Below are 25,314 nucleotides of genomic sequence, written 5' to 3' on the forward strand. Positions count from 1 at the left end.
AGAACCAAATTCCGCGCACCCTGTACAAACGCAGACATCCGTAATTGAGGCCGCGTCAACATCCAGAGAAGGCGTCCTACGTCTGCTTTTCTAGTGAGGCATTTTATTTTTGTTTATCTTACGAGCCGAGATTTTTTTTAAAATACACCAAGCAGGAAAAAAAAAAAACCTGTTGTTATGACAACAAACGGGTCTGGCAAATTCAGCCAATCAGCCTGCGGAAGGGTCTCCTGACTAGCCAATGGGAAGAGCGCGTCGTACGTAGGGCCGCCCAATGGGGGCGCGAGCGGCGCGGTATTTGAATCCTGGAACTAGGCGACTTCTCGAAGATCCCCAGCTTGCGGGCCCGGAGCGCAGTCCTAACGGCGCGGCGGAAGCTAGGGCTCTGTGTCCAGTCCGCGTCCTTCCCTGGGCGGGGCTGCCAGTCTTGCCTGTCCGTTTCCTCATGGCGCTTCTCCGACGCCCGACGGTGAGTGGGCCGGCGACCCTCCGCACGGGCCTGGGCCCGGCCGCGCTGCCTGCTCCGCCGCCTTTCGCTTCTCTTTCTCCTCGGCTTCGAACTTCGTCCCAACCTGCGCCGCTTTCCTCTTCCTGCGGGGGGCTTGGGCCCTGGGGCCTGGCCGGCCCTGAGGCCTATCCCCGCCGGCTGACTTCTCCCTGCCTTGCTTCCGCTCTCCGGGGCCTGGCTCCTGGCCTGGCCGTCCCTTCCGCGGGGCGAGGGGAGTAGGAAAGCGCCTCGGGCCTGGCACTTGTCAAGTGAGTCCCTGGAGCGTTGGGCCTAGGACTGGGCAAGCGGTCCCCGAGAGCTCTTTGTTGTTAGAGGGTTATCTAAATACAGCTCCCTGGGGTTTTCTTCCTCTTTCAGTCCTTGCTAGCTAAGGAATCAGCGGTGGGGAAAGGGAGAAGGACGAAGAAATTCCGCAGGCTGAAAAGTATTTCAGATGTTTAATCAAGCAATAGCTATGGCTATTTTTCAAATGTTTGCACATTTCACTTTGTATGCGTTTCTTGTTTATTTCTGCACACGAAGTCTTACAAGGCTAATTTCGCCAATGTATGGGCTTGTCCCTTTAAAATAATTTCCTTTACTCAAGTGTAATAGAGATATTATTTGGAGCCATATGGCAGACTGAGAGAAGGTCCAAATTCATTTATTTCATCTTTGCAAAAAACAAAGTGTTAATGGTATTTTGGATTTTTTCTGTGGATTTGAATTGTACCTGGATCTGCTTTTTCCCTTGCTGAAAAGTAGAGGGCCTTGACACACCTGATCTCCATCCTCCTGGCTGTAGGCTTGTTAAGAGCTGCTGATTTCCCCTTGCAGATGGATTGACCTAGATTACCACTTCAACCCACAGGAAATTTCAAACTTTTTAAAATTGGCAGTGACTTGAACAGTGTGACTTTTGAGGATCCTAATAAGTTGAATACATTCTGTATTTAACTGTAACCCTTTTGTGAATCTGACTCAAACTGATAAGTAATTTTGTCTAAACTACCCCATAAAGTGCTGTCATAGTAAAATTCCCCTCTATTCAGGTAAGGCTTGCGTTTTCCCCTGCCCATCTGTCTATTCTGGTAGGTCCATTCAAACCCTCTGTTGGAAAATATGTTAAGATTAGGACCCCTGATTATCAAGAATAGTACATGCTGTTTTTTTCTCCTGAAATGTTTATCACATATAATAAAATAAACTTTTCTATGTAAAACTTTTCTTGTTTTTACTAACAAGTTTTTGTTTCTAAGTGCATTCTGTCTAACGCATGTTAAAGGTAAGCTAACAATTTTTATTTCATACAATTCACACTTTCTCTGAATTTGAGATAAAACTATTTTATCCATTAAAACTTTTCTTTCTAAATATCCCTGATAAAAGAGAGCTTACATGCTATGGCCCCCTCAGAGCTAAAAGGCTGTCTTTAAAGATGTTCCTAATCTGAGCACTTCTTATTTGCAGAATCAAAACCTATTTTAGTTTTTAAACATCTAGCTTTTAAACAGCTTTTTAATATTGTATCTTAATTGCACTTGTTACTCATCTCTGTCCAGGAAGTTTTTTAAATAGATGCCATTCTTATACAGCATCCATATAGTAAATAGCCACTTATCTGTGAAGCTCTTAGTGGGATTAAAAAAAAAAATTGAATGAGTGTATTTGCCTAATTTAGAGTGATGTTATAAATTGAAAGTAGCATTTTTAGACTTGCTAAAATTTACCTTTTCCCTCTTGCAGATAGACCTCAGTAGATTCACCATTGCCAAATCAATTCTGAACCTGAGGATCTGACACTAGCAAAGTATTGTAAATTATCTCAACTTTCAGTAATATTTTTTCCTTGTTTTTTTTTTTTTTTAGGTGTCCGCTGATTTAGAGAATAATGACACAGGAGTTAATTCTAAACCTAAAAGTCATGTGACTATCAGGCGGGCAGTTTTAGAAGAAATTGGAAATCGGGTTACAACCCGAGCCATACAGGCAGCTAAGGTAACGACTGTGAGGCCGCTCCTCTGCTCAGTAGGCTGATCCTGTAGAGCGCTCGGCGGCAACACAGGCTGTCTTGCCCTCTTCACATTTCCTTTTCATTTCAGAAAGCCCAGAACACTAAAGTACCTGTTCCACCCACCAAAACAACAAATGTCAACAAGCACCCGAAACCGACTGCGTCTGTGAAACCAGTGCAGATGGATGTGTTGGCTCCAAAGGTAGGAAGTTCTGAATTTACAAGCATACTTAACAGAGTAGCCAGTTTGGGGCTATGGTGTAAGGGCACCTTTATCTTCACTGCTGCTTTTGAAGAACATTGATAGCAGGAGCTCTGCTTTAAGACAACAGTGTAGAAAATGAACATCTTTGTAGTAATGGTACCTTAACATAATGTTATGACCTTGAGTCACAAAGTTAAATATCTTAATACCTAAATAAATTTTGTGATCTCAGAAGAAAATTTGATAGATTTTATTAAATATAATTCACTATAAGAATGAACTTGCCTACGAAAGTGGTGAAAGCTTACAATTCTGAGACCTTCTCTCATGGAAGAACAAAGTAATGCCAGGATGGTGTTGAGAGATTGTAGTCTCCATGACTGGTCAGTTCAATTATAGTTAGAGTGCTAGTGGACCAACTGGCTTTTTCATCTTCCACCGTCTTCTAGTTCATGCATGCTCTCATTCATAGATTACACAAAGTCATATAATTACAGTGAAGCAAGCACTATTGTAAGTGCTGATAATACAACAATGACTACTCTTTCTAGCTCAAGATATTTATATAATTGTTTGCTTGAAATTTTTCAGTAAAGCATTGGACATATTCGAGAAATAGGTTGAGTACTTACTACACACATCCAGTTGTGTTAAGGCTGTGTTTAGATATCTTGCCTTGAGGAAACTTATCTAGAAGGGGCATTTGTACCTGAAAATTAAATATGTAATCTGACGGCGTGATGCTTGGTACCCACAGGCAACGGATGACTGAATGCAGTGTCCCATCTAAAGGAGGGAGAGAATCATGGGGGATGGAGTGGTCAAGGCAAACTTGCTGAAGTAAGCGGGATTTTTAAGGATAGAGGAAAGATGATAGGAAAGGTGGAAACAAAGCAGCAATAGGAATCAAGGCACCACAGAGGGAATAGGCCTGTAAGTTATGTCCTTCAGGGCAAAGAGTCAGCAAGTCTAATTTGGGTCAGAAGGTTTTTGTGAGGAGGCAGGCAAAAAGTTGGACAGAAGTTTGCAGTTGGATTTGAAGGCCTTGGAATTTGGGTTATATCCCATTAGGCAGAATGTATGGAAAGTTTGGAGGAGGAGAGAAGTGATGAAAGTGGTGTAGGGTGACCATGGAAGGGACATGTTAGAAGGCACTGCAGTTTCCTAAGCAAGGGCTGATGGGTATCTTGAATAAGCCTAGATCTCTCCTAAGTGCCCGCCCATTTACCAGTGTCTATGTGGGTGCTAAGAAACAACCTCAACATGCTGAGATGTCCCAGAACTCCTTTCAAGGACATCGTCCTGTATTCAGAAGGAATCCTTTGGATCTGCTGCTTGGAGTGGAGGAGTGAGACCCTTAAGCACTAGAGTAGTTAATCCTGAAATTTTGGGAGAAAACTATGTTTTTGCTGACTCATGAGGCTTTGGAAAACAGTAGTTTGAAGGAAGGAAACAGGCTTTTTGCTAGTCTCTTTGCTGGGCACTGGGAAAACAAGGTGAGTGAACCAGCTTTCTGTTCCCAGGAGGCTCCCAATCAAACCCGAACATCAAAGTGAAGGCGTGTGTTGTAATACGTTGTAGCAGAGTCGGATGCAATCTTAGGACACGTACTGGGGAGTGGCAGCTAGAAATTCCGACGTGGTTTTAGATTTATAAATTTGCTTGAAACGCTAAATGTAGTGATAGTCATTATTCAAGGATAAGAATCTTTTATGGTCTAACTTTCCCTAAAACAAAAACTATATATAAAAGGAAATGAGCATGACTATTCATATTAAAATAAGTGTCTTTTATTTTTAATTATACAAGAAACAGGCATAAGCAAGCGAGACAATTCAGACATAGTAGAGTGCATTGAATAAAGGGTCAGTTCATTTTTACTATTCTCCCCACCCTCAAAATTCCACTCCATTGCATTCCCTAAAGGTAATCTCAGTAACTGACTTTGCCTTTCTACCACTGAGTATGCTTGTGTATGCGTGTATACACAGTCACTGCTGCAAATCACGAACTCTCTGACTGAAGTCAACAGTTTTTCTTGGAGTCCTTCCTTATTGCACTGAGTTGACATTATCTATTACGAATCTAGTAAGTAAAAGAACCCTGGGGCTTCGCTGGTGGCTCAGTGGTGAAGAATCCTCCTGCCAATGCAGGATGTGGGGGTTCGATTCCTGGGCTGGGAGGATCCCACGTGATGCAGAGCAACTAAGCCTGTGCACCAACAAGGAGAGAAGCCATCACAATGAGAAGCCTGAGCACCGCAACTAGAGAGCCGCCCTAACTCCTGCAGCAAGAGAAAAACCCGTACAACAAAGTCCTAGCACAGCTGAAAGTAATGAATAATTTTAAAAAAGAACTCTGTTTCAACAAAACTTGTGTAAATACCTATATATTTGCATATTTATATTTTCTTTATTTATTTGGCTGCATTGGGTCTTAGTTGTGGCTTGTGGGATCCTTTGTTGCTGCGCACAGACTCTCTAGTTGTGGCGGGCAGGCTTAGTTCCCCCCTGACATGTGGGATCTTAGTTTGCAAACCAGGAATTGACCCACATCCCCTGCACTGGCAGGCGGATTCTTAGCCACTGGACCACCAGGGAAGCCCTGCATATGCATATTAATCTGCTCTCAACAGACCCGACTCATTAAATGTTGGTGCTGGGAGAACTCCGGTAGCCTTTTTTCACACTCCACACATCCTTTACCAAAGAACCACGTCTCACGTTCAGCAGTCTCACGACTTTATTGTTTCTGAGCCTACTTTTCAGTTGTCTCTGACCACTCACAGAACTCATTCATCAATCTAATGTGAAGCTTTTGTTCTAGGGCCACTTTTGTGTTGGACAACTAGTTGATGCATGTTCTCTTTGCATGCAGCAGACACCGGACAGTTTGGCCAGTGCACAGTTGGCTCACAGAACTTAGGTTATTATCTCCACAGGCAAGCGAGATCTTAGAAAGGATTTTATAGTAATTCAATTATGTTGGAGTCCAAAAGGAATGCTTTCAAGAAATTCTAAATTAAGGCCCAGAGCAATTATCCTTGTCTTATCCTGGTGGCTTTTGGATATGACTAAACTTAGGTGTGCTTCTGAGTAGACACAGGTGAATATTCAAGCTGCTAAGGCATCTGAAGCACATACCTCTGTCGTCGTCGTCTTTAAAATTTATTTTTGTTTGTTTTTAACTGGATGATAATTGCTTTGCGATGTGTTGTTGGTTTCTGCTGTACCACAGGTGAATCAGCCATAAGTATACATATATCCCTTCCTCCTTGCCCCTCGCTCCCACCTCCCCCTCCCTCCCACCCCTGCAGGTTGTTACAGAGCGCAGGGTTGGGCTCCCTGTGTCATGCAGCACCTTCCCACTAGCCGTCTTTTTCACACATGGTAATGTATATATTTCAGTGCTCCTCTCTCGATTTGTCCTGTCCTCTCTGTTCCCCTGCTGTGTCCACAAGTCTGTTCTCTGCGTCTGTGTCCGTTCCTGCCCTGCAGATAATTTCATTAGTACCATTTTTTCTAGATTCCATATTTATGCATTAATATGTGATGTTTGTTTTTCTCTTTCTGACTTATTTCACTGTGTATAACAGGCTCTAGGTTTGTCCATCTCAGTTCAACTGACTCAAATTCATTCCTTATATGGCTGAGTATAATTCCATTGTATATATGTACCACAGCTTGTTTATGCATTCATCTATCAATGGATATCTAGGTTGTTTTCATGTCCTGTTTACTGTATTAATAAATAGAGCTGTAGTGAACATTGGGGTATACATGTCGTTTTAAATTTTGCTTTCCTCAGGGTATATGCCCAAGTAGTAGGATTGCTGGGTCACACAGTAGTCTTATTTCTAGTTTTTAAAGGAATCTCCATACTGTTCTCCATGGTGCCTGTATCAATTTACATTCCCACCAACAGTGCAAGAGGGATCCCTTTTCTCCACATCCTCTCCAGTATTTATTGTTTGTAGATTTTTTGATGATGGCCATTCTGACTGGTGTGAGATGGTGCCTCATTGTGGTTTTAATTTGTAGTTCTCTAATAATGAGTGATGTTGAGAGCATCTTTTCATGTGTTTGTTGGTCATTTGTATGTCTCCTTTGAAGAAATATCTCCAAAGAAGGTCTTCTGCCCGTTTTCTGATTGTGTTGTTTGTTTTTCTGATATGGAGCTGCAGGAGCTGCTTGTATATTTTGGAGATAAACTTTTTGTCAGTTGCTTTGTTTAAAATTATTTTTTCTCATTCTGAGGATTGTCTTTTCATCTTGTTTATTTCCTTTGCTGTGCAAAAGCTTGTAAGTTAAATTAGGTCCCATTTGTATATTTTTATTTCCATTAGTCTAGGAAGTGGGTCAGAGAGGATCTTGCTGGTGATTTATGTCAGAGTGTACTGCCTATGTCTTCCTCTTAAGATTTTTACATTTTCTGGTCTTACATTTATGTCTTTAATCTATTTTGTGTTTATCTTTGTGTATGGTGTTAGGAAGTATTCTAATTTCATTCTTTTATATGTATCTGTCCAGTTTTCCCAGCACCATGTGTTGAAGAGGCTATCTTTTTCTCATTGTATATTCTTGGCTCCTTTGTCAACAATAAGGTGCCCTTGGGTGCGTGGGTTTATCTCTACACTTTCTATCCTGTTCCACTGATCTGTATTTCTGTTTTTGTACCAATACCATGCTGTCTTGATGCCTGTAGCTTTGTAGTATACTTCTGTCTTCTTAAACCAGGCTTCCTGGTACTGATTGCCCCTCCTGGGGAGAGTAATGATGATTATCCCTAAAAAGGAAACCTTAAACTGAAGCTGCGCATACTTGTTAAAATGCACATCTGATTCTAGTCACTCTTGCTCAGTGCCTTCAGGGGATTCACTTCCCTTTGGATAAAATCTAAACTCCCTAGCCAGGTTCTCACTCACCTTTCCAGTCCATTTCTGTCACCTCATACACTACCCCCTCCATTCTCAAATCAATGCTCAGTCCCCAGACTTGCCTTTATTTCTTGGCTTCCCCTGGGACTTTGTACTCGTGTACCTTTGCCTACTTGATGAGTTCTATGGTCTCTGAAGACCTTCCTAGGTTTCTCCCTAGAACCTCAGGTAGCTTTTCTTATTCCTTCTAGTAGTTCTTAAATTCTTGAGTAGTTGAGGTATACCTGTATACCTCTTGCTCACCTGGCCCTTCCTCAATTCAAGACCTTTTGTTTAAGAGGAAAGGGCATGATTTGAATTGCTCCATATCCTGTGGTTGTTACTGTTTTCTTCTCTAAGACTGGAAACTGTAATCGTTGAGCTATTATGTAAGTTAAATTTGTTTATTATCCTGCCTTCTCTTCTTTCTATATTTTATTATGTTAATATATATTCTTACAGCTAGCAGTCCTAGGCTATACTTTGAGAAGTACCTCTTATTCTTTAAAAAAAAGAAAAAATTAATGGTTTATTTATGCTTCATTACTAAAGTGAAGTGAGTGAAGTCGCTCAGTCATGTCCGACTCTTTGCGACTCCATGGACAGTAGCCTACCAGGCTTTGCTTGTTTTAACTCCATACAATTTTAATTTGTGTGATTTTTTTTAAAATAATCACCCAGTCAGGATAAGAAAATAAAATACTGGATGTCTACTTGCTCAGTCTTTGCTTCCTCCTGTTTTATTCATAGGCTGGAATGTGCTTTCCTGCTTTTTTGTTGTCAACAATTTCTCAATTTAGAATAAATTAGTTGATCAGAAGAAAACATCATGCTTGCTCAAGAGGGCACTGCCAAAGTGAACTATCAGCTTGAGGAATCTCTGAACCTAGGTGTCTAAGTTTCTTTCACTCAATAAATATTTACTGAACACCTACTATATGTCAGGGGGCCTTCCCAGGTCTAGCAGTGGTAAAAAAAAAATCCACCTACCAGGAGACACAAGACACGGGGTTCAATCCCTGGGTCAGGAAGATCCTCTGGAGAAGGAAATAGAAACCCAGTCCAGTATTCTTGCCTAGGAAATACCACGGACAGAGGAGGCGAGTGGTATAGTCCAGTGAGTGGCAAAGACCCAGCATCAGGGTCTTTTCCGATGAGTTGGCTGTTCTTATCAGGTGACCAAAGTATTAGAGCTTCAGCATCTGGTTTGATCACCTTGTTGTCCAAGGGACTCTCAAGAGTCTTCTCCAGCACCACAGTTTGAAAGCATTAATTCTTCGGCCCTCAGCCTTCTTTATGGTCCAGCTGTCACATACGTACATGACTATTGGAAAAACCATAGCTTTGACTGTACGGACCTTTGTTGGCAAAGTGATGTGTATGATTTTTAATACACTGTCTAGGTTTGTCATAGCTATTCTTACAAGGAGCAAGTGTTTTAATTTTCTGTCTGCAGTCACTGTCTGCAATGATTTTGAAGCCCAAGAAAATAAAATCTGTCACTGTTTCCACTTTTTTCTATCTCTATTTGCCATGAAGTGATGGGACTAGATGCCATAATATTAGTTTTTTGAATGTTGTGTTTTAAGCCAACTTTTTCATTCTCCTCTTTCACCATCATCAAAAGTCTCTTAGAAAAAGGCTCTTTAGTTCCTCTTCGCTTTATGCCATTAGTATGCTGTCATCTGCATATCTGAGGTGGTTGATATTTCTCCCTGCAATCTTGATTCTAGCTTATGCTTTATCCAACCTGGCATTTCATATGGTTTACTCTACATATAAGTTAAATAAGCAGGGTGACAATATACAGCCCTGAGGTACTCCTTTCCCAATTTGAACCACTCTGTTGTTCCATGTCCAGTTCTAACTTGCTTCTTGACCTGCATACAGGTTTCTGAGGAGGCAGGTAAGGTGGTCTGGTATTCCCATCTCTTTAAGAATTTTCCACAGTTTGTTGTGATCTACACAGTCAAAGGCTTTAGTTTAGTCAATGAAGCAGCAGTAGATATTTTTTTGAAATTCCCTTTTTTTTTGTGATCCAACGGATGTTGGCAGTTTGGTTTCTGGTTCTTCTCTTTTCTAAATTCAGCTTGAACATCTGGAAGTTCTCAATTCACTTATCGTTGAAGCCCAGCATGAAAGATTTTGAGCATTACCTTGCTAGCATGTGAAATAAGTGCAATTGTGCAGTAGTTTGAACATTCTTTGGCATTGCTCTTCTTTGGGTTTGGAATGAAAACTGACTATTTCCAGTCCTGTGGCCACTGCTGAGTTTTCCAAATTTGCTAGCATATTGAGTACAGCATTTTCACAGCATCATCTCTTAGGATTAGAAATAGTTCAGCTAGAATTCCATCACCTCCACTAGCTTTGTTCGTAGTGATGCTTCCTAGGGCCCACTTGACTTCCCATTCCAGGATGTCAGGCTCTAGGTGAGTGATCACACCATTGTGGTTATCTGGATCATTAAGACCTTCTTCATACGGTTCTTCTGTGTATTCTTGCCACCTCTTCTTAATATCTTCTGCTTTTGTTAGGTGTATACCATTTCTGTCCTTTGTAGTATCCATCTTTGCATGAAATGTTCCTTTGGGATCTCTAATTTTCTTGAAGTCATCTCTAGTTTTTCCCATTCTGTTGTTTTCCTCTGTTTCTTTGCATTGTTCATTTAGGAAGACTTTTTTTATCTCTCCTTGCTGTTCTTTGGAACTCTGCATTCAGATTTGTATATCTTTCCTTTCCTCCTTTGCCTTTTGCTTCTCTTCTTTTCTCAGCTATTTGTAAGACCTCCTGAGGCAACCACTTTGCCTTCTTGCCATTTCTTTTTCTTGGGGGTGGTTTTAATCACCACTCCTGTACAATGGTATGAATTTCCATCCATAGTTCTTCAGGCACTCTGTCAGATTTAGTCTCTTGAATCTATTTGTCACCTCCACTGTATAATCATAAGGGATTTGATTTAGGTCAGACCTGAATGGCCTAGTAGTTTTCCCTACTTTCTTCAAATTGAGCCTGAATTTTGCAATAAGGAGCTGATGATCTGAATCATAGTCAGCTTGCAGTCTCATTTTTGCTGACTGTATAGAGCTTCTCCATCTTCGGCTGCAAAGATTAGAATCAGTCTGAGTTTGGTACTGACCATCAGGTTATGTGCTTGTGTAGAGCTGTCTCTTGTGTTGTTGGAAGAGGGTGTTTGCTATGACCAGTGCGTTCTATTGGCAGGACTGTTAGCCCTGCTTCGTTTTGTACTCCAGGGCTAAACTTGTGTGTTACTCCAGATATCTCTTGACTTCCTACTTTTGCATTCCAATCCCCTATGATAAAGGACAACTTTTTTGGTGTTAGGTCTAGGAGGTCTTGTAGGTCTTCATAAAATTGTTCAGCTTCGGCACTAGTGGTTGGGGCCTAGACTTGGATTATTGTGATATTGAATGGTTTGTCTTGGAAATTAACCGAGATCATTCTGTTGTTTTTGAGATTGCACCCAAGTACTGCATTTTGGACTCTCTTGTTGACTATGATGGCTACTTCATTTCTTCTAAGGGATTCTTTTCCACAGTAGTAGATATAATGGTCATCTGAATTAAATTCGTCCATTCCCGTCCATTTTAGTTCACTGATTCCTAAAATGTCGATATTCGCTTTTGCCATCTTCTGTTTGACCACATCCAATTTACCTCTATTCATGGACTGAACATTCCAGGTTCCTGTGTAATGTTTTTTTACAGCATTGGACCTTACTTTCACCACCAGACACATTCACAACTGGGCATTGTTTGCCTTTGGCTCAGCCTCTTCATTCTCTCAGAGCTGTTTTCTCTGCTCTTCCCCGTTAGCATAATGGACACCTACTGATCTGGAAGGCTCGTCTTTCATTGTCATGTCTTTTTGCCTTTTCATAGTGTTCATGGGGTTCTCAAGGCAGGACTAGTAAGTGGTTTACCATTCCCTTTACTGGTGGACCACATTTTGTCAGGCCCTGACTTGCAGGGACATGCCCTTCAGCCACTTCATGTAGCTGGATGACATGCCCAAGGCCCTGGTTGTCCCCCTGCTGGTCCTCGTGGAGTGTGTAAACCTTCACTGGCCATTGAATGTTTGTCAGTGTGCTGTCCGGGGGCCAAGGCAAAGGCCCTGCTGCAGTCGCCAGGAATGGGCTCTGGGAAAGGCTGGGACTGATGCTGGAGGACGCCCAGGAGTGGGGGGCACCCCTGCCTCACTGCTGCCATTGGCCACCCTGAGGCCGTTCCATCACCCAGGAGCAGAGGGCGCCCCAGCCTCTCCTCTGTGGTATATTAGGAGGTTATAGATTCGTTGGGTAAAACACTAGAGAGATGAAACGTGTGTGTGTGTTGGGGTCGGGGGGTGCTATAGAGACAGATGGTAATTTTAAATAGGATGAATCTAATTGAAAAGATAACACTTAAGCAAAACTTGAAGAAGAATGTGAGGGAATTACCCATGTGGATACAGGGACTGAGCCTTCTGGGAAGAGGGAGCCTGCTTGTGGTGAGGGAGGCCTGACCAGGAAGCTGGTGAGGAGCAAACAGTGGGGAGGGAAGTAAGAGATGGGTTAGCAAGGGAAGAAGGAGGGGCCAGATCGTGTAGGGCCCATAGACCCTACATGGGCCTACACTGTGAGGACCTGGGTTTCCATTTTGAGTGAAATTGGAGCTTTTTTTTTTTTTTTTTTGCCTGAAGTACATTTTTAACTGAAGGAGGAGACCATTTTTTTTTTTTTTTTTTTTTTTTTTTTTTTTTGAGACCATTTTTAAACAGAAGAGTTTATCTCCAAACACTTCATCTACTTGAATTATTCACCTCTTACTCTGAAATGTATTTGTTGGAGCTTTATTATTTATAAAAATGCATATGATGCTTTTAAACCCATTGACGCTGCATTTGTGATCAGGTCTACTCCTAAGGTAGTGATACATGCGCCTTCCCTTGTGGATGCAGGGTCCTTCTCCCACACCGCAGGACATCTCCATGAAGGAAGAAAACCTCTGCCAAGCTTTTTCTGATGCCTTGCTCTGCAAAATTGAGGATATTGATACTGAGGACTGGGAGAACCCTCAGCTCTGCAGCGACTATGTGAAGGATATCTACCAGTATCTAAGGCAGCTTGAGGTGAGGGGGCCTCTGTGGTTTGGTTGCACAGTAGTGCGGAATGTACCACACAGCTGGGAAGGAAATGAAATTCGCTTTTTTTTTCACTTAAAAATGTATTTTTTATTGAAGGCATAGTTGAATTACAATGTGTTAATTACTGCTGTACAGCACAGTGACTCAGTTGTATACACACACATGTTCCTTCTTGTCGTCTTTTCCGTTATGGTTTATCACAGGATGCTGACTGTAGCTCCCTGTGCTTGACAGCAGGACCTTGTTCACCGAGGTCAGCTCTGTAACTTCTCAATTCCACCACCAGGTGCTGCAGTCCATAAGCCCACACTTCCTAGATGGGAGAGACATAAACGGCCGCATGCGTGCCATCCTGGTGGACTGGCTGGTGCAAGTGCACTCCAAGTTCAGGCTGCTGCAGGAAACGCTGTACATGTGTGTTGCCGTCATGGACCGATATTTACAGGTGAGCATGCTCTGGGGACTCTTCACAGAAGAAAAGACCAAAGGCCAGTTTATGAGATGCCAAAGAACTTCAAGTGCTAGGAAAGGCGGTAGTTCAAGCATGTCACACTTCCAGAATTGCTGACCATTGCTGTTAGGTCAGCCTGCTGAAAAGTGCCCAGAGGAGATGCTGTCTCACCACAATCATTCATCGAAGGAGATAAACCAGCAGATGGTCTGAAAGTCCATCTGAAGCCTGTGGTGCCTTTGGAGGCTGGTTCTCTAGGCCCCCTTGCACAATTTCCATAGTTCAGTACTCTTTGGTGTTAAGCTCTCTTATCTGAAAAATGAAGAGTTTGGCTAGAGAACTTAATAGTTTCCAGCCAGTTGTAGCATTGAATCACTGTAGAAGAGGGAGGAGACAGAGTTTTCTTAAAAGGGTTGGAGGTATGTGTGGGGAGTATACTCAAGAGTGTGAGGTCTAAAGCATAGAGGAAGGTAAGAAATGAAGCTGAGAGGCAGAAGTAATCATCAAAATATCAAACAATAATGCAAGAACACTGACTGAGAAGAAATGCCAGACCTTAACTTCTAGTGTGTTATCTACCGACTGGTAGTCCTGCAGGTAAGGATTTATTGATTTATTTTTAATTAATTTATTTGGCTGCACCAGGTCTTAGTTGCAGCATGTGGGGTCTAGTTCCCCAACCAAGGATTGAACCCAGGCCCTCAGCATTGAGAGTTTGGAGTCTTTGCCACTGGACCACCAGGGAAGTCCCAAGGTTTTATTTATTTGAAGTCAACATTTATAATATAGGTGTAGGTCAAGTACAATGCTGCCCAAACAATACAGTAATAACTGTGTTGATAATAATGACCCTGAGAGTCTGCAAAATGCTAAGCAACCATAGAGGCATTGGTTTTCATTGTCCAAAAATCCTCAATGGTATAGAAAGCATTCTCATATTTTTGGCAGATTTTCAATACTGAGAGTTAAAGCAAAACGTGCAAATTCCTAGTTTAAAAAAAAAGTCAGGAGAAGCACTTACACTCTAGATTTAGATTTCCTCTGACACTGAAGCATCTCTGGAAGGGTCTTCAGGCTGAATAATGAGTGTACTTTTGGTGAGGATTAAAGGAGCGCTTGAGGCACCCCTTCCTGGGCCCTCCTCACCTGTTAAACTCCTGCTTTTTCAGTTGGTCTCATTGTGACTCAGACCATGCTGAGTGCCACATCGGGGCTTCCCAGACACTCAAGCTAGGACGATGCAAGCGGAGCACTGCCTGGGAGCTTGGTCATCAGGCTAATTCGTCCCTGTCAGCAATTGACCGATCTTGGGCTGGTGTCTGCATCTCTTCTTAGGCCATCTAATTGTGAGGGAAAAAATACGTACTGCCCAGGTTTTTTGTGAGGATTCGATGAGATGATTGAATCTCAGCCCTGTGCCTGGCACACAGCGAGCACTCCACGACAGGCAGGTGCCGCGGGCTGTGGTGGTGACTGTGGTCAGTGCTGAGGTTCCAGGGCCTTAAGAGAGGTGTGAGCAGGGCTGATGTGGGCTTCTCCAGGATTTGGTTTCCTCTCACTTTCCTCCACCCAGAGCCCCCGTTCTCCTTGGCTAAGATTTCTGACACATTTTTCTTCTTTAGGTTCAGCCAGTCTCCCGTAAGAAGCTTCAGCTGGTTGGCATTACGGCACTGCTCTTGGCTTCCAAGTACGAGGAAATGTTTTCTCCAAACATCGAAGACTTTGTTTACATCACTGACAATGCTTATACCAGTTCTCAAATTCGAGAAATGGAAACTCTGATTTTGAAGGAACTGAAATTTGAGCTGGGTCGACCGTTGCCACTACATTTCTTAAGGCGGGCATCGAAAGCTGGGGAGGTAAGTGCCTCCAGTTCTCTAGGAGACTTTATTTTGCTCTTTGTCGTCTCATCCCAGAAATGATCCAATGAAAGGAAAGCTTATGAGTTGATAAGAAGCATTTCTTAGATAAGTCCTAACACTTGTCAGTTCTTAAAAGACTTTATGTTCTGTGTTTGTAACATGCTGTGGAACAGAGCAGTGCCTGGGAAGGAAAAGAAAGTTCAGTGGCTTTGAGCTCCTAGGTCTTCACCCAGAATTTTGCAGGAGAGTAATAACAGCTGTGCTTCTTTCCACCTCCACCTGTTTTTTCGTAGGTTGATGTTGAGCAGCACACTTTAGCCAAATACTTGATGGAGCTGACTCTCGTTGACTATGACATGGTGCACTATCACCCATCCAAGGTGGCGGCAGCTGCTTCCTGCCTGTCCCAGAAGGTTCTAGGCCAAGGAAAATGGGTGAGTATTGAGTTTAAGAAGAAATGTATTAGCTATATTTTTGGGCCTCTTGACATGAAATGTATTAGCATTTTCACAGTGCTATCCTTGAAACAGCTGTTAAAAGTCCACAGGCTTAAAAGAGCCGCTGGAATGATGCAGGTGGAGACTGGGTGACTATGCCATGGTATATTACACATATTGTGTTACAGCATCCTCAAGAGTGAGGAAGGCCACTAAGAACTTGTATCAGTTGTATCTTACTGTATCAACAGTATCTTATTGTATCATAAGATTTCTGGGTTATTTTGTTAAGTGAAACAAACAAGTTGTCAAGCACATAAGACAAAGTAGGGCCAAGGCCTGACCTTGTTTAGATGGGTAAAGATGAATTGAGCCACTTTCAGGTTCATTCAAGTAGTCAAAGATGTCAGCTGCTCCCTGGGTTCTTGTTTCAGATGCCGAAAAGGATAGCAGTGAAACATAGGCGGCTGTTGCCTGCAGTGAGAGTCAGAGGAGCGCTTTTGTGGATGAGCCCGCTCTTGACCACTTCTAAACAGTTTTATTTATTTATATTTAAAAAAAAAAAGCACTTATTTATTTGGCTACACCAGGTCTTAGTTGCAACATGTGGGATCTAGTTCCCTGATGAAGGGTCCCCTGCATTGGGAGCACAGAGTCTTAGCTGCTGGACCACCAGGGAGGTTCCTATTAAGCAGTTTTAGAGTCCACAAACAGCAGAGCAAACACATTGGCCGAACCCAGGAGGCGATAAGACCCCATCTGATCACAAGATCACAAAGGCAAGGCAGATCCATGTGGTTCCAGCCTTGGTCTGCGTGGCCTGTGATGGATACGTGCAAGATTGCCGGGGCACCATGGTGGACCTGTTCCTCTGCACGGTCGATAGAGTTTACATTTTGCATAAGAAAGGATGGAAGTAAGAGAGAGGGGATATGTATTTGTGTGATGTATTTGCTCATTTTTCAAAAAACATAAAAATGGAAATGAATGAAGATCGATACCTCTGGGTGTGGGTATCAGAGTAGAAGGTTGAGGGTAGGGAAGCAGGACTCCTGGTTGTAATTTTTTATTAGCTTGAGTAACTTTTTTGACTTTTGAACAATATTGACATTCTATGCAAATCCTGAACTGGAATTAAGCAAAAAAAATGTTACTATATATTCAGAGTGGTAACAGAGGGAAGAATTAATTCTGGTAACTTTTGAACACAGCATTCTGACTATGCATCTATAGTGGGATGTGAAGGTCAACAAAACAAAGGACCAAAAAAGGTCACATATTTAAAGCTTGCTTGGGAGGTTTACTCTTCTGTTAATAGGAGGTTAATAGTAGTCTGTTATAATTCTGAAACTATTTATGTTGTAGGATAAAGCAAATAAGAGTAAAGTTTCCTTGGTGGCTGAGACAGTAAAGAGTCTGCCTGCAATGCGTAGACCCAGGTTCGGTCTCTGGGTCGGTAAGATCCCCCGGAGAACGGAATGGCAACCCACTCCAGTATTCTTGCCTGGAGAATTCGACAGAGGAGACCATCTATGGGATTGTGTAGAGTTTGACATGACTGAGCGACTAACACTCAAAGCAAATAAACATTCATGTTATTAAGGATGATAACGCTCACTGTAAGAAGATAAAATATTGTTAACAATTCAAAACAAAAGGAAAACCCTGTAATATTAATTCTTTTTTAGAAATATCAATAAATTCATAATGAAAGGACCAGAAAGAGTGATAATCCAGTAGCAATGAAGATGCCTACTGCTCACATCTTAGATACTCAAGGCATGACCCACTAGGAACCTAGGGCTCCTTTGAGAAATATCTGATTTCAGAACCATGGCAGGGGAAGTACACGGTGAGCCTAGAGCAGTTTATAACAGGTAGCAAGCAAATTCTCAAACATGAATGGGGTTACATCAAAAGAGGACATAGAAACTGGCTTGGAAGGGTTCCTTCTGACTGCAGTTGAGCATTAAAAAGAATTATGATCCAATAGATTATAATACATTAAAAAATGCATGAGTCCATAATGATAAAAAAGGAAGGAAGGAAGATAAGGACAAAGGGAGGGAGTTTAAAAAAAAATTCAGTAGAAAGCCAGCTAATTAGAAATAATGGTAGAGATAGAAACTCACCATTTTTAAACCCCCAGTGATAACTGATTCTAGCAAGGATCATCAAGTGATGCTTATAAGCTTTAGGTAAAATAATTTTAGAGAACAAGATTCATATTCTCCAAATATCACCCCTCAGTTGCATAGTGATTCTGAAGAAAACCTGTATCTTTGACAACCTGACTTGACCTCCTCATGCAGTAGGAAATATGCATTTTCCCCTATATAGAATTCATGTCCAAAATGTTGGATATGAATCTAGCCATCAGGAAACAGACAAATCCAGAATGTGGGACATTCTTAAACCAACTGGCCTGGATCCTTCAAAAAAAAGTCAGTGTCATTTAAAGCCAAGAAAATAGGAGTTTGAAATTAAACACCAAAGACAACAACAACCAAATAAATGGACTGTGTGTACTTTAATTGGACCCTGGATATATATTAAAAAAAAAAAAAATCTGTAAAAGATATTTTTGCAGCAATTGGAGAGATTTGAATATTGACTGTATAATAGATGATGTTATGGAACTGCTGATGTTTCTTATGTGATAAAGTTATTGTGGCTAGGGAGGAAAATATCAATACTTTTTAGGAGATACTTGTGAAACATTTAGAAGTGATGTGTCATAGTGTCTGCGACTCACTTCCTTTTTTATAATTTATTTTTATTTATTTTTGGCTACGCTGGGTCTTGTTGCTGCATGCAGGCTTTCTCTAGTTGTGAGTGGGGCCTACTATATAGTTGTGGTGTGCAGGCTTCTCATTGCAGTTCTAGGGTGCACACATTTCAGAAGTTTCAACTTGTGGGCTCTAGAGCGCAGGCTCAATAGTTGTGGCACACGGGCTTATTTGCCCCTCAGCATGTGGAATTTTCCTGGAACCAGGGATTGAACCTATATCCCTTGTATTGGTAATCAGATTCATAACCCCTGAACCACCAGGGAAGTCCTACAACTCACTCTCACACGGTTCAGCCATTTGATGGCTTCAGAAATCACATACAACTTTTGCTGAACGATGTGAAAGTGAGTTGCAGAAGCTATGAGTTAGTGGCGGGGGAGAAGAGGAGAGAAAGTGGTGAACTATTAAGAAATGATGAATCTGCACAAAGAATATACAGAATTCTTTCAGTTTTTCTATAGATTTGAGACTTTTTGACTTAAAAACAGGAGGCAAGGATGGGGAGGTGGGAGGGAGGCTTAATAGAGGGGCATATATGACATGAGTTTGAGCAAACTCCAGGAGATGCTGAAGAACGTGGAAGCCTGGCGTGCTGCAGTCCATGGGGTCGCAGAGTCGGACATGACTGAGCATTTATTAATGCTGTTGTATAGCAGAAACCAACAAAACATTGTAAAGCAATTTTCCTCCAATTAAAAAAACACACGCACACACAAAATTGGAGACAGAAAGGCCGCCGGTCCACGCAGGGCACATGGTCTTGGTACCAGTGGCTCAGTTTAGTCAACTGGAGCTGCTTCCTTGGCTCTAAACCTGTCAGCTGTAGGCCTCCCTGCTTACTGGGAGGCGATATCAAAATGCCAGGAGCTGTGTGTTACATCAGATTCACTCTTGCTTACTTCTTTTTTCCTTTAAACTATTTTAGGATTAAGGTTATATTGTGGTTTGTTTTCCCAATTATATTGTGCATGTGAAAGTGGTATGTTTTAGCTTTTAGAATTTTATCATGAACTGAAATCGTCAGGTTACATATCTTCATGCAAAATAAGTCTTACTATCAGTCAACAGCTGTGTTTTTTGCTTAAATTGTGTTCTCCGGGAGGCTGGGTGCATGTGCTTCTGAGTGCCGTGGGTTTTCTCGTTCTTCACGATGAGGGCCCAACAAAGGAGCCCTGTGCGTTGTGTGCTCAAGTTGCTCCGGTCGTGTCCGGCTCTTTTGCAACTCTACGGGCTGTAGCCCGCCAGTCTCCTCTGTCCATGGGATTCTTCAGGCAAGAATACTGCAGTGGGTTGCCATGCTGCCCTCCAGGGGATCTTCCCGACCCAGGGATCAAACTTGCATCTCTTGTGTTTCCTGCATTGGCAGGTGTGTTCTTTACCACTGGCGCCACCGCGGAAGCCCCAAGAGAATCCTGGGAAGTCATAATTCTTCTGGGTTTCATAGCTTAGATTGCTGCTTATGGCCCAGTTTATTTGTTTTTTAAAAAAAAATTATTTTTGGCTGTGCTAGGTCTTCATGGTTGAGCATGGGTTTTTCTCTAGTTGCAGCAAGCAGGGCTACTTTCTAGTCACTATGCGTGGGCTTATTGCAGTGGCTTTTCTTGTTAAAATGCATGGGCTCAGTTGCCCCATGGCATGTGAAATCTTCCTGGACCAGGGATTGAACCTGTGTTCCCTGCATTAGCAGGTGAATTCCTTTTTCTTTTTTTAATTGAAGGATAATTGCTTTATGGTATTGTCTTGGTTTCTGCCATACATCAACATGAATCAGCCATAGGTATACATATATCCCCTCCCTCTTGAACCTCCCTTCCACCTCCCACCCCATCACACCCCTCTTGGTTGTCACAGAACCCTGGTTTGAGTTCCCTGGTTCATAAAGCAAATTCCTACTGGCTATCTATTTTACATATGGCAGTGTATATGTTTCCATGCTATGCTCTGCATTTGTCCCACCTTTTCCTTCCCCTTCCCCCTGTGTCCATAAGTCTGTTCTCTATGTCTGCATCTCCATCACTGCCCTGCAAATAGGTTCATCAGTACCATCTGTCTAGATTCCATATGTATGTGTTAATATACGATATTTTCTTTTTCTCTTTTTGACTTACTTCACTCTGTATGATAGACTCTAGGTTCATCCACCTCATTAGCACTGACTCAAATGCTTTCCTTTTTATGGCTGAGTAGTTTTCCACTGTACATATGTACCACAACTTCTTTATCCAGTCATCTGTTGGTGGACATCTAGGTTGCTTCCATGTCCTAGCTATTGTAAATAGTGCTAGCAGGTGGATTCTCTTTTTAAAAAAAATTAATTTATTTTAATTGGAGGCTAATTACTTTACAATATTATGGTGGTTTTTGCCATACATGGACATGAATCAGCCACAGTTGGACATGTGTCCCCCACCCTGAACCCCACTCCCACCTCCCTTCCCACCCCATCTTTCTGGTCCCAGAGCACCAGCTTTGAGTGCCCTGCTTTATGCATTGAACTTGCACTGGTCATCTGTTTTACATATGGTAATATACATGTTTCAATGCTGTTCTCTCAAATCATCCCACCCTCGCCTTCTCCCACATAGTCCAAAAGTCTGTTATTTACATCTGTGTCTCCTTTGCTGTCTTGCGTGTAGGGTAATCATTACCATCTTTCTAAATTCTATATATATGTGTTAACATACTATATTGGTGTTTCTCTTTCTGACTTACTTCACCCTGTATAATAGGCTCCAGTTTTATCCATCTCATTAGAACTGACTCAAATGTGTTCTTTTTTACAGCTGAGTAATATTCCATCATGTATATGTACCACAACGTCCTTATCCATTCGTCTGCCAGTGGACATCTAGGTTGCTTCCATGTCCTGGCTATTGTAAACAGTGCTGCAATGAACATTGGGGTACATGTGTCTCTTTCACTTCTGGTTTCCTTGGTGTGTATGCCCAGCAGTGGGATTGCTGGGTCATATGGCAATTCTATTTCCAGTTTTTTAAGGAATCTCCAGACTATTCTCCATAGTAACTGTACCAGTTTGCATTCCTACCAACAGTGTAAGAGGATTCCTTTTTCTCCACACCCTTTCCAACATTTATTGTTTGTAGACGTTTTGATGATGCCCATTCTGACTGGCGTGAGATGGTACCTCACTGTGGTTTTGATTTGCATTTCTCTGATAATGAGTGATGTTGAGCATCTTTTCATGTGCTTGTTAGTCATCTGTCTGTCTTCTTTTTTTTTTTTTAATTTTTTTATTAGTTGGAGGCTAATTACTTCACAACATTTCAGTGGGTTTTGTCATACATTGATATGAATCAGCCATAGATTTACACTTATTCCCCATCCCGATCCCCCCTCCCATCTCCCTCTCCACCCGATTCCTCTGGGTCTTCCCAGTGCACCAGGCCGGAGCACTTGTCTCATGCATCCCACCTGGGCTGGTGATCTGTTTCACCATAGATAGTATACATGCTGTTCTTTTCTGTCTGTCTTCTTTAGAGAAATATCTATTTAGTTCTTTGGCCCACTTTTTGATTGGGTCGTTTGTTTTTCTGGTATTGAGCTGCAGGAGCTACTTGTATATTTTGGAGATTAATTCTTTGTCAGTTGTTTTGTTTGCTTTTATTTTCTCCCATTCTGAAGGCTGCCTTTTCACCTTGATTATAGTTTCCTTCATTGTGCAAAAGCTTTTAAGTTTAATTAGGTCCCATTTGTTTATTTTTGTTTTTATTTCCATTACTTTGGTAGGTGGGTCATAGAGGATCTTGCTGTGATTTATGTTAGAGAGTGTTCTGCCTATGTTTTCCTCTAAGAGTTTTATAGTTTCTGGTCTTACATTTAGATCTTTAATCCATTTTGAGTTTATTTTTGTGGATGGTGTTTAGAAAGTGTTCTAGTTTCATTCTTTCACAGGTGGTTGACCAGTTTTCCCAGCACCACTTGTTAAAGAGATTGTCTTTTCTCCATTGTATATTTTTGTAGCAGGTGGATTCTTAACCACTGAACCACCAGGGAAGTCCCCCAGTTTGTTTCTTAATCCTGAACCTTTTTCCCTGACTGCCAGTATGGATATCTGGGCTCTCAACTCCCCACTGGACACTGCCAGGCTGGGCGGTTAAGAGGGGACTGAGGTCTGCCCTTACTGTCAACCCTTTCGGGCCTGTTTATACTGTGTCCCTCTTTCCTTCCCCTTTCAGTGTGGTGACAGAGGCAAGCCTGAAAGCTTTGTTAGTTGAACTAACCTACTTACCTGTGCAACCTTCTTTAAAACGTAATTATTTGGGACCTTCACTATTTGATTGAGCTGAGAGTTTTGTAGTGTCTTAACTTAGTCCAGCTCAGAGGCAGAGTTATCCTGCGTTTACTGGCAGCTTTGCTGATAGCATGATAGTGGTTGAGGCTGAGGCTGAATTTCCAGCAGGGAAGGATATTTTTATAGCTTTTACATCACTAATGTCAGCATATGTAAGATGTGCTCTCCTAAAGAAGAGGGGGTTTCATCTCACTGCTGCTTTGCGTTGTGTTCCAGAACTTAAAGCAGCAGTATTACACTGGCTACACAGAGAGCGAGGTGCTGGAGGTCATGCGGCACATGGCCAAAAACGTCGTGCGTGTCAACGAGAACATGACCAAGTTCACCGTGAGTACTCTTCCCGCACCTGGTCAGACTCCAGGTTATGGGTTCAGGGTATGAGAGGACGGGTGCGTATGTGTTTGCCTTCATGTAAATACTTTGGCATGTGTGTGAGTCTGTTTCACACATATTTCTCTAGTAGACCACGGGCTGGAGCATACTGATAAACCCTGAGAGCTGACGGCCTTTACAAGAAGGTAGACAGGTTCCCTGTGTCCAGCCCCAGGCAGCTGTTCAGTGTATTAACCGTGTTCCACCCAGCTTTCTGGGGAGGGTGCACCACGAGCAGGGAATGCTGGCCGGCATGTAAGGGCCCAGCTTGAGTGGCCCTGTGGAAGCCTCGGGTATTCGGGTGACCTCATGCAGGGCCTTTGTCCAGCATCTTTTAGGACAGTGACTGAGAGGGACTTCCCAGGTGGCACTAGTGGTAAAGAAGCCACCTGCCAATGCGGGAGACATAAGTGACGTGGGTTCAATCCCTGGGTGGGGAAGATCCTCTATTCTTGCCTAGAGAATCCCATGGACAGAGGAGCCTAGTGGACTACAGTCCATAGGGTTGCAGAGAGTTGGACACAAGTGAGCAACTAACACTACACTACACCTGAACAGCAAGCCTGGTGAAGGAGGCGAGGCAAGCAGCCCATTCAGGAAGTGTCCTGGGGGCTGGCGTCTGTCTCTTTGTGGCCCACTTGAGAGGAGAAACCAGACAGGGTGCTGTCCTGTGCCTGTGTGATGCCGAATATCAGAGCTCACCCAGGGTCTGGTGACGAGAGCAAGGCATGTATACCGAGTGTCCTCACGGTCTGGCGTGCGTCCTCCCTTGTAGCTTCAGCATGACTTAGCACACCAGGGAAGCAGTGTGTTTTTGGTCCTGAGAGTGTCCTCTGGGACCTGAGCACCAGTTACCGCTCACCTTTATGGCCAGTTACTGCTCCAGTGCTGGTGAATCTGTTATGTCCCAATGGCACTAGATATGATAAACAGCTCCTACCTCCACCCCTCGTGAGAGAAAGCCTGTTCTCTGGACCTTGAAATCATTTGTTCCCCATTACCTGTGCTACCAGCTGGGTTTTATCCATTCCTAGGCATGGCAGGAAATTGCCGTAGAGCAGTGGTCACCAACCTTTTCAGCACCAGGGACCAGTTTCGTAGGAGACAATTTTTCCATGGATGGGATAGGGGGCATAGTTTCGAGATGACTCAAACACAAGTACATTCATTGTGCACTTTATTTCTATTATTTTTACATCAGCTCCACCTCAGATCATCAGGCATTAGATCCCAGAGGTTGGGGACCCCTGCCTAGAGCACTTGTGAACTTTAGTGGTTTGGCATCATCATACCCTTTGGAGATTGTGGATCTGGCCCTTTGATACTTGTAAATTAGACTAGGAATAAGGTATGACGTTGGGGGCGTTGTGGGGGGGCTCCTGACGTGTGCTTAATCGCAGATGACTTCTGCAGGCCATCAAGAATAAGTATGCAAGCAGCAAACTCCTAAAGATCAGCACGATTCCTCAGTTGAACTCAAAAGCCATCCAGGAGCTTGCCTCACCTCTGCTGGGACGGTCCTAGGCTCCAGGGCCCTGGGGAAGACTGTGTCATCTGTGCACTTTGTCTTGCTGATCTGGAATTCCTGAGTTTGTATATAGTCGTCTGGTCTATCTCATGAAACCTCTTAGACCAGTTTTCTAAATGTATATTGAGGAAAAATAAAGCTATTGATTTTCTTAAGGTATCCTGTGTGTTTGTGTTTGGGTATTCTACACTGAAGAAGTCAACAGAAGCCTTTCTATGTCTAATTTCTTTTCGAGCTGTTATGATTGTAATATGTAGACATGGGGAAGATTTAAACCATTTTCTCAGGGAAAACTAGAACTTTGCTTCAGTGAATACTCACCTATTCCTAAACTTTATGAATATAAGAGGATTGGTTCATCATAGAAAAGTTAAAATGGGAGAATAACCATGACATTCTCTTTTAAGATCATACTTATCTATCCTCTAATTCCTGTACAGGAGCACCTGGCCCACTAGGGTGATGGCTTCCAGAAGTAACCCTCTTAATGTGTTTCACTCGAAGGCACGGGTTGAGACCAGGAATAGCAGTGCCAAGGGGCCACAGCTGGAAAAAGGAAGCAGGCCTGTGACATCCTGTTAAAGGTGAAACTTAGGATGCTTTTTTGTTTGTTCTAACTACATTATGGTTTACTTTTTTTCCCTTTGGTGGACATTTGATTACATTTAATACTGTTTTCCAAGAGGGAGTACATTCTCAGTCTCCAACCACTAACCTGAAAAAGAAAAAAGTCTCTTATAGCAACGGCTTCCTAAACTACTAGTTCAACAAGATGGTAATTGGTTTTCTGAGGG

At 42.6% G+C, this 25,314-nt stretch overlaps 1 protein-coding gene across 2 annotated transcripts; it reads left to right on the forward strand.

Moving 5' to 3' along the window:
* Positions 1-296: 296 nt before the first annotated feature.
* Positions 297-24,679, forward strand: CCNB2 (cyclin B2). 2 transcript variants are annotated; one of them, XM_043918801.1, is made up of 9 exons: positions 297-469; positions 2,357-2,485; positions 2,590-2,703; positions 12,581-12,751; positions 13,053-13,211; positions 14,840-15,076; positions 15,373-15,513; positions 22,837-22,947; positions 24,393-24,679. In XM_043918801.1, the coding sequence occupies exons 1-9, from the start codon at positions 446-448 to the stop codon at positions 24,417-24,419; spliced, it is 1,113 nt and encodes a 370-aa protein (XP_043774736.1). In that variant the 5' UTR covers positions 297-445; the 3' UTR covers positions 24,420-24,679. The 2 variants fall into 2 exon arrangements, with proteins under 2 accessions (XP_043774736.1, XP_043774735.1); XM_043918800.1 differs by having other exon boundaries at positions 298-469; positions 24,406-24,679.
* The last annotated feature ends 635 nt before the right edge of the window (positions 24,680-25,314 follow it).

Source organism: Cervus elaphus, chromosome 12 (genome assembly GCF_910594005.1).
Source record: "Cervus elaphus chromosome 12, mCerEla1.1, whole genome shotgun sequence".
In the NCBI taxonomy this organism is placed as follows: Eukaryota; Metazoa; Chordata; class Mammalia; order Artiodactyla; family Cervidae; genus Cervus; species Cervus elaphus.